Raw genomic sequence first — 17,935 nt, forward strand, 5'->3', positions numbered from 1 at the left:
CCGCTTCGCTGCTTGGTCTTCACTCCAGCTTTAACTCGCAAAGAATAACACGAAAAGTCGTTCCGGTCGTCGCACGAATAAATCTCGAACATCCGTTAGATGCATCGGCATGCGATGAGATCTTTGCGCGATATATCTTGCATTGTCGCCACATAAATTTGCCCTTGACAAATCCCCGTGTGATCAATCTCCCCGCTCCGAGCATCTTGCTGCAGCCTCGATCTCCTCTGCACACGACACCGCGCCCAGGCACGCACACATATACATCAGCCATGCCGCGAACGACGCGCAAACGGGCAAGTGAGCCCGCTACGATGCCAGAGGTGCCACGGATTGAAGAGCAAGATGAAGCAGTCGAAGACCAGGAAGAAGCGAGAGAGGACGAGGACGAATTGGAAGAAGTCACCGGCACAGGCCACGGCGGCAACGTCGAAACTCTGAAGTTCAACCAGACGCTTAACTGGCGTGCTGGCAGGCCCATTGCTGTCTCCGAACTCCTGCGCCGTCTCGAGACACTCGCGCGCGAACTCCAGAGCTACGAACAGGATGAAGTTGCGCCCGAGTCACTCCAAACTGCCGCGAAGGAGCTCGCAAGTCCGCAATTGTTGCAACACAAGGACAAGGGCGTGAAGGCGCTGACAGCCGCTTGTATCGTGGACGTGTTCCGCTTATGTGCGCCAAACGCGCCGTATACTCAGCAGCAGATGAAGGACATATTCAGTCTGATCGTCAAGGAGATCATACCCGCACTTGCAGATCCGTCCAATGCGTACAACAGGCAGCATCTGTACGTGTTGAAGTCGCTTGCAGAGGTCAAGTCCATAATCTTACTCACGGACACACCCGGAGCAAATGCGCTCATCGAAATTCTGTTCAAGGAATGCTTTGACGTGCTGGGAGGCCCGTCGAAGAGCAGCTCGAGCGAGGAGCTCAGCAAGAACGTGGAGCACCATATGACAGCTGTACTATCGACGCTCGTTGACGAGACGGACGCCCTACCGAACGAGGTTACGCTGATCATTCTGTCGCAATTCCTGAGGACAAGTCCCAAGGCTACGGAGGCAGCGAAGGGTAAGAAGGCAGTGACACCAAGTGAACACCAGGGCACACTGCTACTGCTGCTGAAAGAGGCGCCGCCGGCGTACAACATGGCCAAGAACATATGCAATGCGTCGCAAGACAAGATGGCGCGTAACATCACACGGTATTGGAGCGGCGTCGTGGCTGACGCGTCGACATCACTGCACAGCGGGGGAAGACTGAGCTTGAAGAAAGGCAAGAGGAGGACGAGTGATGAGTTAGACGACGAGGATGACGATGTTGCACTTCAATCCGCAGTGGACATGGAAGAGATTAGAAAGGCGCATGATCTGCTGCGGGAGCTGTGGAGGGCCACTCCCAACGTTCTGCGCGACATCATCCCGCTGCTAGAGAATGAGCTGTCGGAGGAAGATTTCCAGAAGCGTCAGCTGGCCGTTGAGACTGTAGGTGACATGATCGCCGGCATTGGCCACGCCGGGCCACCAGCGACTACGCAACTGAATCCCGCTGCATACCCTTCACAGAGCTTGATCGACCCTTCGGAACGGATCAAAGTTTATGACTTCCTTACGACGCCGACGTCACCCATTTCGTTCATAACTCGCTATCATCAGGTCTACCAAGGGTTCCTTGCCCGGAGGCACGACAAGTCGGCTGTGGTGCGCGCTGCCTGGGCTTCTGCTGTTGGGAGGATCATTCTGACCTCTGCAGGAGGCGTCGGTCTCAGCGTGGAAGACGAGCAGAGCCTTTCCAAAGCCTTTGCCGACTGCCTAATGGACGTTGATGAGAAAGTGCGGCACAACGCCGTCAAGGCGATTGAGCGATTCGACTACGAAGACATTATTCAGAAGCTAGGCAATCTCGGGGGCGTGGATGACGAAGGATCGATACTTGGCAATCTCGCTGAGCGTGTTAAAGACCGCAAAAAGGATGTACGAAACGACGCCTTGAAGCTGCTGGGCAGGATCTGGGGCGTGGCTGTTGGTGCGATCGGGCAGGGCAGCGAGCAGACGGCAAAATTGTTCGGTTCGATACCGTCCAAAATCTTGTGCACGTACTACATAAATGATCTTGAGATCAGTGTAGTAGTCGATCGCATCCTGTTCGAATCGTTACTCCCGCTATCCTACCCACCAATCAAGGGCAAGCCCATCTCGAACGGCAACTCTCAGCGCAGCACTCGACACAGCCAAGGAGGCGACGCGCTCGATGTCAACCCGGACAAGCTACGCACCGAGCGCATCTTGCTGCTGGTGAAGGGTCTCGACGAACGCGCCAAGCAAGTTTTCTTCGCCCTTGCGAAAAAACAGATTCAACTGGCTAGATACATGCTCTCGTTCCTTGAGGCATGCGAGAAGTATAACGGTGGAGTCTCCGAGGACGACGAGGAAGCAGCCGAAGCCAGACTTAAAAGGCTGATTGAGGCACACACGAACTTCCTACCTGACGGTGCACGAGTCATGGACGACATGTGGAAGTTTGCGAGGACGCACGATCGACGCTCGTACTCGTTGATTCGTTTCTGCTTAGCCGCCGAGAGCGACTATAAAAAGGTCAAGAACGCATATTTCGAGCTCACGAAGAAGCTGGAAGAGGTGAAGAATGCGTCACCGACGTTCGTGGATACAATGACGATTTTGGTGCTTAGGGCTAGCGTCCTTTTGTACAACCGTAGTCACGTACAACCCATCATCGAATTCTCGCGCAGCGATGAGAGTGGACTAGGTGAAACAGCGCACGAGGTGCTTAGTCACATTTCGAAGGACAAACCGGAAGTCTTCAAAGCCCACGTGCAAGAGCTCTGCAAGTCGCTCGAGGCGGATGCACCATCAGCAAAGCGTGCAAACGAGCCTGGCGCTGTCCAAGATCTCAAGGCTTGCGCACAGTTTGCGAGGCAGTTCCCAGCAGACGTGCCAAAGGACCGGAAATTCATCCAGGCGCTGTTCAGCTTCATCAATCATGGCACGCCTCCTGAAGCGGCCAAGTATGGTGCCCTAATCATTCTACTGGTAGCGGACAAGAAGCAGATGTACGCAAAGGACATCCTCAAGCATTGCACCGAAGGCTTCGAGTATGGGAAGGGCAACTTTCTGAATAGACTGGCTGCATTGGGACAGCTCATGCTGCTTGGCTCGGAACATCTCGATGATGAGGACGCGGATGCTGTAGTGAGCATCGCGATCAATGATGTGCTTACCAATAAGCAGTCGACTCCTGAGCCGGTCAAGGGTGAGGATGATCCGGAATGGTCAGACATTCCAGATGACAACTGTGCGGCGAAGATATGGGCGCTCAAGATCCTCGGAAATCGTCTCCGTTCCTTCCCTGATAACGCGGATTTGGACGAGGCTACAAAGCCTGTCTTTACCTTCCTCAACACCTTGATACAAAAGGGTGGCCAGATCTCTCGAGACCAGGCTTCGCTTGCCGCTCACCAGTCCAGAATGCGACTTGTGGCGTCGCAAATGCTCCTCAAGCTTTGCTGCGAAAAGCACCTCAGCGCGCGACTAACGCCGTCCGCGTTCAACGGCCTTGCCATCGTTGCCATGGACCCCCGCCCGCAAGTACGAGCGGGGTTCGTTAATAAAATCATGAAGTACCTTGGGCAGGGCAAGATCTCAAACAAGTTCTACACGCCACTCTTTTTGCTGGGTCACGAACCCGATCGGGCCATCAAGTCGAGTGTTGTGACTTGGTTACGAGCACGGTCGGTGGCTATGTCGGGTGGCAAGGCTAGAGATACGGCTATGGAAGCAACGTTTGCTCGCTTACTTAGCTTGTTGGCGCATCACCCGGACTGGCCATCTCCTCCGGTAGCAGACGTGGAGCTCGTCCAGTCATTGAAAGATTTCATGGGCTACATCCTTTTCTATGTCGAAACCGTTGGTACCAAGGACAATCTCAGCCTGGTTTACCACGTTGCACAGCGCGTCAAGGCACACCAAGACGGCATTGTTAACCCTAAAAATCAAGAACTCTTACAAACGATAAACAATCGCCTTTACATGCTTAGCGATCTGAGTCAAGGAGTTATAAGGAGGTATCTCGACAGCCAAGGATGGACATTGCAAGCCTGGCCAGGAAGAGTGAGACTGCCCGGAGCCATTTTCACTTCAATTCCAGATCATGAGACTGCACAGAGGGTTGCAATGACGAACTATTTGCCACGAGATCTGGAAGAGTCCTTGGACGATGAAGTGAGGACTGCCCTGAGAAGCAAGAAGGTATGCTTTTGCGATTGCAGCATGATTGAGTTGACACATACTGAACCTGCGTTTAACAGAGGAAAAGTGCAGCGAACACAGCTGCTGCAGGCGAACCTCGTAAAAAGATTAAGACCGAATCTTCAGATCGCAAGATAAGGAAGCCCAGCTCGGCCAAGACGCCGAAGAAATCACGTACGAACGGCGTTCACACTACCGAGGCAAACATGGCTTCGAGTGGAACGCGACGCAGTGGACGTATTACGGCCAACAAGAGCTACATCGAAGTAAGTACCGATGCAGAGTCGTCGGAAGAAGATGAGGAGATGGTAGACGCACAAGGCGATAAGGATGAGCACCAGGACGATGAAATGAGCAATGCAGGTGAGGACGATAAGGCGGAGGACTCGGGAGAAGAGGAAGCAACTCCACAACACTCCAGCCCGGCGAGAACGACGCGTAGTGCAAAACCAATGCCCAAGAGAGCAACTCCCAGGCAGATGAATACCCCGAAAAGGTCTGTCGCCAAACCAGGCACCACCAAGGCCTCGCCGAAAGATAATGCCAAGACGACCCCAAAAGAGTCAAAAGCTGCCATGAAAACGAAGGAGACTGTAAGACCCTTGCGTGCCTCAAGGCGCGGGAAGAAGGCCGCGGATGAATTCGACGTACCGGACTCGGAATGAATTGTCCAATGTGGATCTTGAAGATGCAAGGCGCTGTCATCTTTAACTCTAGCACAAAACGCGAAAATTGCAACCGGTTGTTTTTTTTTTTTTTTCCAGAGGGACCATGACACAAGTGGGACCTGAACTGTGACGGTGTTGTATGCACGAATGATGATGGATATCTTGAAAGCAAGCGGGCAAACCCCGCTGCGTCTGTATCTCTAAGTCTATCTGTGCGATGGACGGACAGCGGTATACCCTCTATGTACTTTGTCATGTGTAACAATGCCGCGTTCCAGCATTGCGAGGAGTTGGGGTGGAGTAAAATCGAGGGGATACACGCGAGCGTAATAATATGTCTTTTAACTTAACAGAGCTTTTCCGACTATTCAATGCCTTTGTGGGCTCTCTTTAATTCTCGTGCTTCGAGGAATATACTGCGCGTTGAACACATTAAAATGCCGTGATATCACGCTCTGGGTGAAAGCGATAGCTGTGATGGTGCCACGCAGTCCGTCTGGCTTCTAGGGTATACCGTGTACCGCAAATGTCGAAGGCGATGCTTTGCGCTACAATTGCAGGCTTCATCTGCTCTGTCAACGAACCGCGTACATGGCGCGAAACAAGTGTTCCTGCAGCCTCCAATTGGCCCTATACTGTATTCTACACCACCGCACGTGCTCATTCCCCCCTTCAAAAAAGCGTCGACTTCAGAGGATCAGCACTGGACAAAGACGCTGACGCTTTTGAAACGACCCGAGTTTGCTTTTTTCTCAACAAAGGCGTGAGACGGTCCAGCCAGGGTAAGCGGAGCGGCCTCAAAAAAAAAAAAAAAAAAAAAAAAAAAAGCCCCCAAGGAGGAGGAGGAGCTCTTTTCCTTGGGGAAATACCGTCGCCGCTTGATAAGAGCGCCATATCAAAGGGCAAATGCTGATCTTGGCTGGGTGGATGGGGACGTGCAAGGCGACATGCCGGCAAAGACATAAGGCTTGCCTTTCTTTCGAGGCCATCCCGGCGATGACTCCGGCTCTGGTAGCGGACGCAGAGGTCGAAGATCAGCAAGGGCCGAAACAGGAGAGGATGGTCTTTCGAGGTCGGAAAAGACAGAACCTCCCACCGATGAGAAAAGGCGGTCGGGATCCCATTCTACAAGGCCGCCCGAGGATGCCGTTGTCAGCGTGTCGTGAACTTCTCCCCTCCCCCCCCCCCCCCCCACAGGAGCTGCCTTTCCGCGACGTCGACGGGAGGTGTTGGGGGGAGGAGAAGGGGGGACGTCTCCTCATTCGGGCTTTTAGACGGCAAAGACGGCGGTTTTCTCGCGGACAGATCCGCGTACGCTCAGCCTGCGGGGTCGCTATCAAACGACGGTCGAGTCGCTGGAGGCGACTTCCATCACAGTTGCTGTAAAAAGGCGGATGAGGACAAGGCGTCCCAAAGGCTTCGCGAGAAGACGGGGGTTCCGGTTCTGCTAAAGCGTCAGCTTAGATCCCGGCGGCTGTTTTCCTCAAGGTCTGTCCCTCCCTCGCTCGCTCGCTCGTCTAGGGGTCCTTCAGAACTGGAGCCAAATGCTCACCGCTCGTCGTCTTAGTTCTAGTCGTGGTTCAACGCCCTTGGGCAATCAGCAGCGGCAGGGACTGCTGAATTTCACTTGAGGCTATCTTCTTACCACCTGAGGTGGATGTGATGCAACGCCAGGACTGGCCAGGGAGCTCGAGAATCAAAATTTGGTGTCCCTTCACTAGTAGATGGCCTATAGGCTGCCAATCGAAAAGGAAGCAGATATACACGATTCGGAAATCCTTGTGCAAAGTAACGCTCAAATGCAAGTGTTGCGTAAGGTTTGGGCCGCGCTATGCTGCTAGATGTGACGAGCTTCATGAACGTGGTGATATCTGAATGAGGATGCTGGAGACCGCACACATCATTCGACACGATTGTCGAGATACTGCGGCAGGATGAGTAAAGTCATCAAGAGTAGACAAGATGAAGTGACGATACGGTCGCTCTTTTCCTAACGAGATCTTTCTGAAAGTCATCGCGGTCTTTGGCTCCAACGTTCCAAAATTTTTCGTGCTTTAAAATGAAGGTTTCTCTATGCCATGTAATCTCGGCATCCGCCTGGCCTAGGCCGCGATCTCTACGAAGTTCTATAAGACAAGAAGCCTGTCACGCGATTGATGAGCGGCAAAGGGTAAGTTAGATGGATAAATTGAATTTGATGATTGCTTAGTGAAGGTGGCGTTCGAAAGCAAGGGACGAATATGAGCATGTCACAAAATCCATACCAACTTTACACCAGAACTGCTGACTTGAATGCTCGAAAGGTGTGAAATTGATCGCATCGCTTAATCATGTGCTCCACTGTAAGGTCCTGATACTCTGTAGCTCTTGTTCATGCACTCACCATGTTCTTCATCGAGGGCCTAATTTCATACCAGAAAAAGGCTCCAAAAGTAGTACGCCTACAATAAGATAGACCAGCACCTCATCCTGGGGGTATTTTGCACCACGATAAAATATATTGCACGTCGTTTGCTGGCCGTCTGTGATCGCTCTGGTACGATCCAGATCAGTTGTGCAGCCTCTTAACTCGATCACCGTCCGTGGGAGCGTCGCCGGTCCCTACGGCAGGCCTCTTACGAGGGAACATCTTCTCGTTTCCCTTCTTGACCTGGATGTTGCACCCTTGAAGTTTCAAAGCTCGCGTCAACGCGCTGCTCGGCCTCATCCCCGGAAATTCCTTGGCCGTGTACACCGTGAACACGTCGCTCAAGACTTCGGTCAAGATCGGAGACGTTCCGCCGACGACGAGGTTGGCGGGATCGATCCTCATGAGCACGAAGCGAAGTCGGTATTTGCCGTGCGTGCGACACGAAAGGTCGGGGAAGCAGAAGAAGCAGCCCTCTTGGTCGTGCTCATCCTTGGCCACCGAAGGTGAAGCAACGAGCTGACCCATAAGTCTGCGGGTGGCCCTCTTGTCTGGTTGTACGAGAGCTGTTTCTTCGTGTCTGCCGTCGGCGCTCCACAAAGTGCAATGCACCACATTGAGTGAGTACCGAAGCTCGTCAAGATCGACTTGTTTCGTGTGCGCATCGCTGACGGTCAATTGTATTATCGGTGGGGGGTCGATCACTCTTCGATCTCGCTCCCCAAAACCACACGCTCGGGCTGCGATCGGTTGTTGACGCACTTTGAGCTCATAGCGCAGGTCTTCCACTCGATCGCGTACGTCGCGGACCTGTGGTGACTGCCAGGATCGCTGAACTGCACGTGTTTGTCTAGAATCGGGGCTTGGTCGAGGTGCTCCTAGAGTGCCTTGTCGCGGCTCTGCTGCTGGAGCCATTTCAGGCGGGCGTCTGGTCGAGATTGAGCCTACTGGCGGCAATTGCAGCGGAGGAGCTGGAATTATGTTCTGATCATGAGGTTGAGCCAGTCTCATTCGCGCTTTAGATGGGTCCCAGCTCGAATGTGCAAAATGTTGAAAAGATCCAAGTTGTGCGGCTGAGGATTCATGGATAGATTTGACAGGTTCATCCTGCTGTTGGCGGAGATCTTCGATCCTGCCTTTTCCTTGAAGGGCATGCCATTCTAAGTCCGAAGCATTACGAACCGGAGACGGCGACGAGCCAGCTAGACGGGACGGAAGCCTGCTCTTGGGAGGTGTTCGCGTGCATCTGGAAAAGTCAAACGGCAAAAGCTGCGTTGTCGAAGTAGATCGGTGAACGCTTCGGGCACCGGACGGAGTATATTCTTGATGCCACAACCCAGGCGCTAAGGTCAATGGTGGGAGCTGGATGCGCATAGGCAGCTGTCGCGGTCCATCTTGATAAGAGGTCGTTGTCATTGTCGGCAGAGTCCGACTTTCTATCAAGATTGACATGCGGCCTGCTTTTGAATCTTCGATCGCGGTGTGGGCAGTTTGCGTCGGTCGTTGCCCTGAAGGTATCGACATGCGTACTGATCAAAATGTAGCCAGGAAGGAAGAATCGTGACATCAACTCTCTGATTCAGAAATTGCTCAAAAAAAAAAAATGAAAGCAAACACTGCCAATAAAAGACCATGTAGTAGCAGCTTAGTTGGGCAAAAGCAGACGAATCTCTCAAATCGTATGGTGGGAAGGAATCGTCTTCGAAGGAGCTCGGATGTAGATCTAATCGCATACCACGCTCTGACCAAAGTGAAGTAGATTACGTTGTAGATCAAGCAATGCAGGTTCAGAAATGGTGTTCACTGACCAAGCCCACATCTTGGGTGGCTAGCTTTGTAGGACACAATTGCGGATTGGCTACTGATGCTTCAAGGTCACGTCCAACAACAGCATAGCAGCCCGAAAATGCCGCTCTGAAATGGCTCCAACAGGTGTGAGACTTGGATGCAGAACCACCGCGCGGAACCTCGCCGTGCTCTGCCGATTTGAGCAGCATGGAGCACGCAGTTACAGCGAATCCAAAACCGTATGTTTCAGTATTTAGATTTCTTTGAGCCGTAGCTGTGTGTCATTACCTCTACCTGGGGGAGTTGAGTACAATGGGAAGCTCTTGAATTTGTTCCTCCCCGTGTCTCCTTGTGATACGAGCAAGAGAGCAGCGTTCATCGCCTTGAAGGAACGTGTGACACTAACGCAACCTCCCGCTGGGCAAGCGGGGCCCAAGTCAACGGGAATTTGTTGCAACTCGAGCACTTTGGCTCCCTGGAATTGTGGATGCTGTGTGACAGTTCGGCAGAACAAGCAAGACCAAATCACTTCCACTTGTCCGACCTTGAGAGAGATCTGGACCCCGTGTCTTATCGGAAGCAGAACGATTGTAGAAGTCCTCAGCGAGCGCTGGATGCACGAAAAAAGTTAGACATTCTTGTCCGGGAAATGTCCATGCGTGTCCGTTTTTATCGAGCCTAGTAACAACGTCCAGAGTAAGCATACGATATCTGATCATGTCACAAGTGCTTGTGGAACGATGAACGGGCAAACATCCGGCAGGAAGCTATAAGTATCGGAAGTGCTCCATACGAATTGCTTGAGACCAATACATGGTAGTATACACAGGACGCTTCACCAGACCAAATGATGTGCATGGCTGCCTGAGCTGATCGGTCGTTGAACATGTATGCCGTAAGGTAACTGGAATTTAAACCATTCGAAACTACATGCTTCAAGTTAATGGGCGTCTACAATGTCCCTCCTTATCGCTTTAGCTACGTCGTTATGTTTAGACTGAATCTAGAATGATTCGATTATTGTCCGTATGTAGGCTAGTTTCCTTCTTTGTTCCACAAGCAGAATCTTGAAGCGGGGTTGATGTACTAGCAGGGCAAAGACCAACGTATGGAGAAATCGTCTCGTGAATTATTCGCACTGATTCTGCCATTCCTGTGTAGCAGTATGCATGAAAAAAAAAATGTTTCCGACTTTTGCGTGTTTACTTCTCCACAAAAGATCAGGTTGGCCACCGCTTATCCGCTCGGATATCTTTTTTTGAGTTCAGTGGTTCTCTACGAGGCTTGCTCCCTCGGCGTGTTCCTGGTGCCATCTTGCTACCTACAATGGTGGATCAAGCCACCATTGTATGTAAATAGCAGTTAGCCGAACCAAGAAGTCGTCGATATCTCCTGAAGCGAGCGACCTGTTTGCCGCAACCCCGTATCAAGCGCGTAACGCTGTAATCTTGGGTTACTGATTTTGATATTTTCTTGGAGCAAGTTGAAGGTTCTTCAACCGCATACAAATGAGTCCTTGAACGCGACATGCAGATTTGTGCAGTCTACGTGGACGACTGCCCACTCACGCATACGCCTCTTGTTCCACATGCTCTGCCACTTCTTGCTTTCCTCTGGTTTTTTTTCTACACCCACGCGGAAATTTCTCGTACCTAGGATGCACTCCGAGCCATCGTACGAAGCCTGGAAACAACCGTCGTTTTCATTGCATTCGTTTATGCATGCTTCAAAGGACGGACAGTCGGGCAGTGTGATGCCCTCCGAAAGGTTGTCCCAGTCGTCAACTGTTGTTTCGGGAATATGGTCATAGACGAGTTCATTGAATAGTTCCATGTAAGACAAAGGCTCCTGACGGCAATTAGTACAAGCACGGTGGTGTCCTCAATTCTCGACAATCTTACAGAACGGTTTGGCCTGCTCTGCTCAAATGCAGCAACGATCTCCATTTCTTTCGTGCTGAGATGATGCATCGTAACGACGGGCTCACACCAGAATTGCGGACCAAATGGAATTGTGAACGGTGTATCACCATTGATGAGCGGCCACGAATTGTGCATCTCAATTCCGTTGTCCTTCAACGCCTGCGCAACAAGCTCATCGCCACAGCAATGATCACGCGCCTGGCCATCCCACGAAGGAATCGTGGAACTGTTGTCCTGCACAATCGCCTTTGCCGCAGAGTTTGATAGCAATATTCCACTGCCGCCATGTGCAGCCTTAACGTCTCCAAAACATGTTAAAGAGCCGGTATAGAGAGGTTTTGATGGGTCAAGAGTGTTGAGCCACCACAGAAGTGAGGACCAGACGAGATATGTGTCAGCATCGATGTGTAGGTACCACTTTTTGTCCGGGAACAGCCAGTAGGACTTTGCGACGATGTGTAGATTCTTGTACTTGTCCAACGTCCACGCAGCCTTTTTCACCTCTTCAGTGACCGGCTCGTCGTGCCAGCCTAAGCGTTTCCGAGCTTGCTGCGCCCTGTATAGATCAAAGTCTGGGTTCCCAATCTTCACAAACTCAGGGATCGGGGCGAGGGCGTCATGGATGGTGACGTTGTCCACCGTCTGCTCCATGTCGGAGAAGTGTAGGATGTTCGGAGGACATTTTAGCGTGGTTCTCAATTGCGTAGGAATTCGGGCGGACGCCTCACTAGCGCCTGTTTTCACGGTGATGACAACGTTGTCGGCGTCGGACGCGACGGGGCACCCATCCTTTGTGACAGATGTCTGGGTGGGACCTCCGTAAGAGCCCCACTGATGGCTCGGCTGCGAGAACCATGATTTGAATCTATGGCCGTGGTGGTTCCGAGGGGGTTGAATCCAGAGAACGAAGGCGAAGAAGACGGTGGCCGCGACGGCAAGCTTCACCGAGCGGTTCCAGACGTCTGGTCTCAACAGCATCGTGGACAGAACGACCCCATGAAGCGGCTCTGTGAACTGCAATGAGAGAAAAAGGAACAGAGAACGGTCGTATTCAGAAGAAGAGAGATAAGACTCGCAGGACCAAGAATAGGATAAAAGAAAGGCAGGCCGTCATGTAGCAGAGCAGTGCTATAGGCCAGTTAATTAACGTGACTACTTCGCTGCCTCACCTGAGATGGAGCACGAAACCCAGGGGCTAGATCGGAGCTCCACTCAGCTTCTGTTGGCGCTCATCAGATCCACAATTCACCGCACATCCCAAAGCTTGTTTTCTGCCACCCAGCCGCCAGGTGCTGCGCTGAACGTGACGGCAGCGGGGACGTTTTCGATCCAATTGTTGGGGTCCTCCGTACCTGTGCTAGTAGTAGTGCTCGTCCACGATTCACCGGGCATGGACAGGTAGGACTCCCGTCAGTCTCACGGCCTCGATTGCCTTTTCGTCTCCCGCAGCGAACGCCACATTACTTGCCCCTGAAAGCTCCCGAGGCCAACTCGCGCTCCTTCTCGAGGAAGAGTCGGCGGAATTTCCTTTCGGCATGGGCGGGCCAATCTCACGCGATTCAATCCCGCACGCCTTCGTAGCGACCTGTCTGAGGGATGTTACACAGCCAGATGGAGGTCAAGGATCCGTGTAAAGAGCATCACAATATCAATTCACAGTGAGAATCGACGTATGAGCAAGGAAAGGTTCCGCACTGCATCACTCGCAGACGATAGGACAGAAACCGCAACTACGCACATGCTTGAACGGCTGTTGGTTTTTTCTTTCTGGTCCAATATGGAATCCTCGTCCACCGTCTCTCTGCGATGACGCCCGATGATCCGCGATCCAGCTGCCATCGCATCGTACAGTGTCCGTGATTACGGTAATATTTAGAAATTAAGATGGGAGGCCCCTTGCGCTTCCGCGTAGCCTTGCAAGAGATTATGCCGATCACACCCTTGCAGAAATCGAGATTCGCGATGCCGTAGACGTCAACATTGGAAACCAGTTCGCTGGAGGAACTCCCTGTCAGTGCCACAGTCGACAGTGATTGATCGGCGCTCAACGAGATCCCCAGATGACGGAGCCTTGCGTCAGCTGGGGAGACAGAAGCAGTCTACACAGACAAGCTTTCTCTTCACGAAATTGTTGTGCCACGGACAGAATTCCGAGTCCATAACAGCCCATGCAAAGAATCTAAAAGTAATCTGCGTGTTGCTCGTATGAAGCTACAGACGCTGTGGTAATACGGCACAACATCCGTGGGGGATCATATTACTTTCTTGTTGGCTATATCGAATCCCCCAGGCCACCGGCGGAAGGGCAGCAATCGTGACGACTGTGCCGCCGAGACGACGGGATGGCTGTGAAATTGCGTGTGTTTAACAAGCGTGATGAGCAAAAATGGATAAGTGTTGGGGTATACGTTTGTCCCTTAAGATCCATCCACGCTAGCCCATGGACCTCGCATCATAACCCCCGTCCGCGATTCTCCATCATTCTGGTTCAAAACAGGTCTCAACGGCCCCTCTAAGCAGTGATCAACGTCCTTCGTAGCACTTTTCTCGAAGAGCACTCGCGGGTGACCCGCGAGAGTTTCAGTTGCCATGTTCAGGTTGTGATCGAGTCGGGTTATGTTACCTCGGGGAGACCCTCTATGATTTGGATTCATGAAATGTATTCAAAAAATCTCAATTGCTGTGCTCTACCACTGGCACAGCCCTTGCTCCCCATGCAAACATTGCATGATTTGGAAGACTCCTTGTCGAGCTGGCTAAGGTAAGCCTGCAGTGATTGTCCATTTCAGGCAGCTTTTCTGCGGGTTAAACTTGATTAGGAGCTGCAGGCGAGTGGCGCCAAAGTTGAGATGGATGCTTTTAAGGGTATGTTAGACTGGTACCGTATGTTCTGGTCTAGGTTTCTCAAGACTTTTATTCTTGTGCTGGTTCCACGTCTGCTTCACAGTACGAACTCGACGAAACTAATCCTGAAGGCAATCGCGCTACTGCTAACTTATTAAATGTCGTCCAAATTTGGGCTCACACTTTGAAGCCGCATCGATAGCCATCGTATTTCTCGTCAAGGATGGGCTTTAAGACATAAGCTGATAATGCCCACGTGACGATATGAGCTGAAAAAAGATACGATCGTCTCTCTATCTGCACGCTTGACACATTCTTTTATTCTACTGGGAAACTACGGTGAGGTGTCGTGTATCTGCTGCTCATCAAGGACATGAAAGTCATCATTTGCAGGCAGGGGACGTCCTGGTCCAGGTCACAAAGGTGGTTGCAACTGTAGAAAAGCTGCACATACTGTGACAAGACACGCTCGTCCGTAGCGCGGTAGAGAACGAAGCGAAACACGCGAAGCTGAGAGCGAGTGTCACAAGCAAATCTACATTGCCCACTCCGTAATCAGCCTTGATATACGCACACGTACACACAGTGGAGAAAGGGCGGGTTGATGGCAAGACGGGGACGAGAAACGAACGGTATACTCGGAGAATAATGACATGCCGCGGAACGATCCAAAGCACTGTGAGGCCAGAAATAAGGCCGGACGCCGCGCTGTAGGACTGAGACCAGGTCAACGTTGCTGCAGATCACCGCGTTCGTCGTGGGACGAGCCAGCTGATGGTGGCAACAGGAGCGAGCGTCGAACAGGGTTGCGGCCGTCCCCGCCACGTCCTCGGGCGCTGCAACGCAGCTGGTTGAAGGCGCTCTGGCTCCTCGCACATTCTCGCCTGGATGCGTTTCCCAGTTGCTGCGGCTGCTGTAGCCGCCGATTGTGCGCTCGTCCTATGAGGGCGCCAGAGGCAGCACCGCGATGCTTCTTCGCCCGTCCACCCTTCTCGTGCTCAGGCGGGCAGGAATCCCGCTCTGGCCGCGAAACCACAGTTTGCGCAGCACGCTTGGCTGCTGACTTCAAGCTAGCTACTCTTCCGGCCACCCGTCGCACACACACATGCTGAAGCGTATCGCCGTGCACAGTTCGCTCAGCTTCGCTACGATCCACTAATGAAGGCTTTCTCCGAGCCAGCAACCACCACGAGCGCGCCCGTTGGACGCTGCCCTGGCCTAACGGCGTAGCCTCCGGGCTGTCAGTGCCAGCACGACATCTCTCTGCCGCCTCATCCCTCGGAGTGGCGGTCGCTTCACTGACCCTTGCTGCTCAATAAAAATGTGTGGGAATACGAGCATTCTGGTGGAAAGTTCAAACTACCATGGGAAAGCGCATGAAAAAGAGATAAAGGCCGGGTCCTCCATCCTTGTCTATTGCTCTGCGCACAATTTCGTTCATTCATGCCAGGCCTCACAGTCCGCGACGAAAACAAATGACAACCATCACGATCTTCTGGTCCGTCCTTCTGCCCTTAACCACAGTTAAATTTCCCAAGGTACCATCGCGCGTTCGCGGATGACCGCGAAACTTGCCGGGACGCCGCGTGCACTGGTTTGAAACGCAGTAGTCCAAAGTTCCAAGCGTCTTTGAGTCAATTTGAGCGATCGACGAAAAAGAAAAAAAAAATCCCAAATTTATCTCTTTGCTGTAAAATCAGCTCCGGCTCCCACGTTCTGTTCACTTTAATCAGACGAAAGAGTAATCCGCCGGCCCAAAACGCTAGTTTCAGGCTAGCACGAGGCTGACCCCCCATAATACACGAATCCAGCGGAAGACCAAAGACGCGTAGGGTTTGAGACGCATATTTCATTCAACAGCGATCCATAATCAAGATATATCCTTCCTCATCGAACTGTCTTCGGGTATTTTGCCGTGGGTCAGCTTGCCACAATGCCTGCTCCAAGCAGGGCCTGCTTTCAGGTCCTGAATCTGCCCGAAGACGCGATCCCTGAGTCGATGACTGCGTTTGAACTGTACGCGCCACCTTGTACAGACCTCTGGCGGAAGCCTCCAGCAGCCGACACGGCAACGGCACCGATTCTCTTCACCTGTCTGAGATTTCCCTTTGTCTCTGCGGAAGTAACCGTCTCTGCGGAATGGAGGTTAGAATGGGACCAGGCTGGTCTGGTCATATTCGCCGGCACGCCTCCAGGACTAGTGACCGGAGCTAGTCATCAAGGTACATCGCCCAATCCTCCAGAAAACGCAGACGGAACTCCGCCAACATACCCTCAAGAACCTCCAGCCTCAAAGTGGGCCAAGGTTGGCCTGGAGTTTTGCAACAACGCCTGCCATGCTTCTTCCGTGTGTGCGATTTCAGACGGTGCCGACTGGACAACAACAGCGTTATCGCCCGCTCAAGCGGCTCGAGGCGAGCTGAAGGTTAAGCTTGAACGAATCGGCGACGCTCTCTGGATCTACTACGAGGATGAAAACGGGAGTTGGAAAAAAATGCGCGAAGTAACCTGGTTCTTCTACGGGGTAGAGAACAAATCAGTCCGCGTTGGCGTTTACGCGTCGCGACCTGCCAGCTTTCCCCCTTCGCTACACGAAAGGCGACATGGAGGGCCGTCCCAGACACAATCAAGTCTGCGGGTGGAGTTTGATGACCTTTCGATCTTCTAAATCAGAATCGGTCGAATTTGTTTTTGTGGCCTCCACAGGAAACAGACGTTATCTCGGTCCGACCTTTATCGTCTTAGTTGTTCACCATGCTTCGCTTCACTCTTCGATTGATTGCACGGCCGCGCGTGCTCGATGTCCGCGGCTTCACCTAGGAACCAAATCCTAAAGCCCGAGCCCCGAAACATCAGGACATGTAGCCCCTACTGGCGGAGCCAGCCGAGACGTTGTGCAAGAGAGCCGTTCTCGCGTCAGCTTCTTGCGCTTTAAGTAGACATACAGATGCACGCTCGAGAATCTCCACCTTACGCCATCTTTCCCCCCCAATCTCTCCTCGAGCTTCACAAGCTATCAATAGAGAAACAACTGCGAAGAGTTGCACAGTTGCAGAAGGATCCTAACATTTGTGAAGAGTTTCCAACTTCTCGTTCCTCCGTATGCTTGTCTTCAATCGGTTGGGGAAGTATGGAAGCCTGAGTCTTTCCTGTCTTTTCTTTCTCGATACCAGCGCTGCATTTTTCTTTTTGTTCGTCTCATTTTATTTCACCTTATTTTTTTTTTCTCTCTTGTAGAACAAGAATCCTACATTCACCAGCTTAACTACCTTTTCCACCTTAACATCGACGAATTTAGACAGCGAAGCCGCAAATACGCCGTGATTCTGCGGACGCAAGGCCAGTTTCTATCGTAGTCGTTCCAGCAGGGTAACCCAATTAGAGAGAACGTTTCGAAAGAGCGACAAAAGCAAGGGACAAGCGCAGTCGAATGCCATCTAATCTTTTTTTTGACAACGCGCTTTCGACATGAACGCTCGATCTCCGGCTTCATGCTTTTGATCCTTATGGCCAAAGCGTTCCACCTTATCCCGCCTTTGGATCCGACGCCCACGTGCAGTTCCGTGCGTGTTCGCTTGTGCTCGTGACTCCATGACGAGACGAATGCCGGCGCAGCTGCTGGGCTTTCGTCTCCCGAAACGTTGCAGCATGGATACAGCAACGGCCCGACGATGTCTCGAATCGTCTGTAGCAGCCCAAGTCAGGCTCGGTTCTTCTGACATGTTTTTTGCCTGTAAGAGAAAGTGCAGTGCGGCTATGAATATCCACATGGTTGATTTCGGAACCGAGCGCGCGGCGAACTCACCCCTTGTTCCTTCGATTGCGGACTTCAGTCAGCGATCAGCGATGGTTGGCCTGGACTTGTCTCTTTTCAGATGTGCCTTGAACCTCCCAGTCACGACCACGTCCCACAGTCTCATTTAAAGGCTTACGTGGGGCCTGCCAACTACTCATGACGCTTGTTGTAGATTATGGCTAACGTCTTACAGCGGAGTTCCGCTGCTCGTAGTGCTCAACCCCTGAAGAGAGGAAAAGGAGAAC

General features: G+C 52.2%; 4 protein-coding genes across 4 annotated transcripts; 2 read left to right on the top strand and 2 right to left on the bottom strand.

Annotated features, from left to right (window-relative positions):
- Positions 1–44: 44 nt before the first annotated feature.
- Positions 45–5,298, top strand: PV09_06219 (uncharacterized protein). The gene is made up of 2 exons (XM_016359820.1): positions 45–4,265; positions 4,325–5,298. Exons 1-2 carry the CDS (start codon positions 273–275, stop codon positions 4,928–4,930), a joined length of 4,599 nt encoding a protein of 1,532 aa, XP_016212268.1. The 5' UTR covers positions 45–272; the 3' UTR covers positions 4,931–5,298.
- A 2,056-nt stretch (positions 5,299–7,354) lies between these two features.
- Positions 7,355–8,405, bottom strand: PV09_06220 (uncharacterized protein). Its single transcript, XM_016359821.1, has one exon. It carries the CDS (start codon positions 8,349–8,351, stop codon positions 7,482–7,484), a length of 870 nt encoding a protein of 289 aa, XP_016212269.1. The 5' UTR covers positions 8,352–8,405; the 3' UTR covers positions 7,355–7,481.
- Positions 8,406–9,987: 1,582 nt separating this feature from the next.
- Positions 9,988–12,180, bottom strand: PV09_06221 (uncharacterized protein). The gene is made up of 2 exons (XM_016359822.1): positions 11,030–12,180; positions 9,988–10,976 (listed from the first exon to the last, which is right to left on the bottom strand). The coding sequence occupies exons 1-2, from the start codon at positions 12,026–12,028 to the stop codon at positions 10,623–10,625; spliced, it is 1,353 nt and encodes a 450-aa protein (XP_016212270.1). The 5' UTR covers positions 12,029–12,180; the 3' UTR covers positions 9,988–10,622.
- A 2,587-nt stretch (positions 12,181–14,767) lies between these two features.
- On the top strand, positions 14,768–17,278 carry PV09_06222 (uncharacterized protein). The gene has a single exon (XM_016359823.1). It carries the CDS (start codon positions 15,828–15,830, stop codon positions 16,560–16,562), a length of 735 nt encoding a protein of 244 aa, XP_016212271.1. The 5' UTR covers positions 14,768–15,827; the 3' UTR covers positions 16,563–17,278.
- Positions 17,279–17,935: the final 657 nt, after the last annotated feature.

This window comes from Verruconis gallopava (assembly GCF_000836295.1).
Source record: "Verruconis gallopava strain CBS 43764 unplaced genomic scaffold supercont1.21, whole genome shotgun sequence".
NCBI classification, from domain to species: domain Eukaryota; kingdom Fungi; phylum Ascomycota; class Dothideomycetes; order Venturiales; family Sympoventuriaceae; genus Verruconis; species Verruconis gallopava.

Excerpts from the sequence above, each read along its gene's own strand:
- PV09_06220 (XM_016359821.1), bottom strand. The coding sequence starts at position 8,351 with ATGAGACTGGCTCAACCTCATGATCAGAACATAATTCCAGCTCCTCCG.
- PV09_06221 (XM_016359822.1), bottom strand. The coding sequence starts at position 12,028 with ATGCTGTTGAGACCAGACGTCTGGAACCGCTCGGTGAAGCTTGCCGTC. Across the intron at positions 10,977-11,029 it reads AGAGCAGGCCAAACCGTTCT|GAGCCTTTGTCTTACATGGA; the intron begins GTAAGATTGTCG and ends AATTGCCGTCAG.
- PV09_06219 (XM_016359820.1), top strand. The coding sequence starts at position 273 with ATGCCGCGAACGACGCGCAAACGGGCAAGTGAGCCCGCTACGATGCCA. Across the intron at positions 4,266-4,324 it reads CTGCCCTGAGAAGCAAGAAG|AGGAAAAGTGCAGCGAACAC; the intron begins GTATGCTTTTGC and ends TGCGTTTAACAG.
- PV09_06222 (XM_016359823.1), top strand. The coding sequence starts at position 15,828 with ATGCCTGCTCCAAGCAGGGCCTGCTTTCAGGTCCTGAATCTGCCCGAA.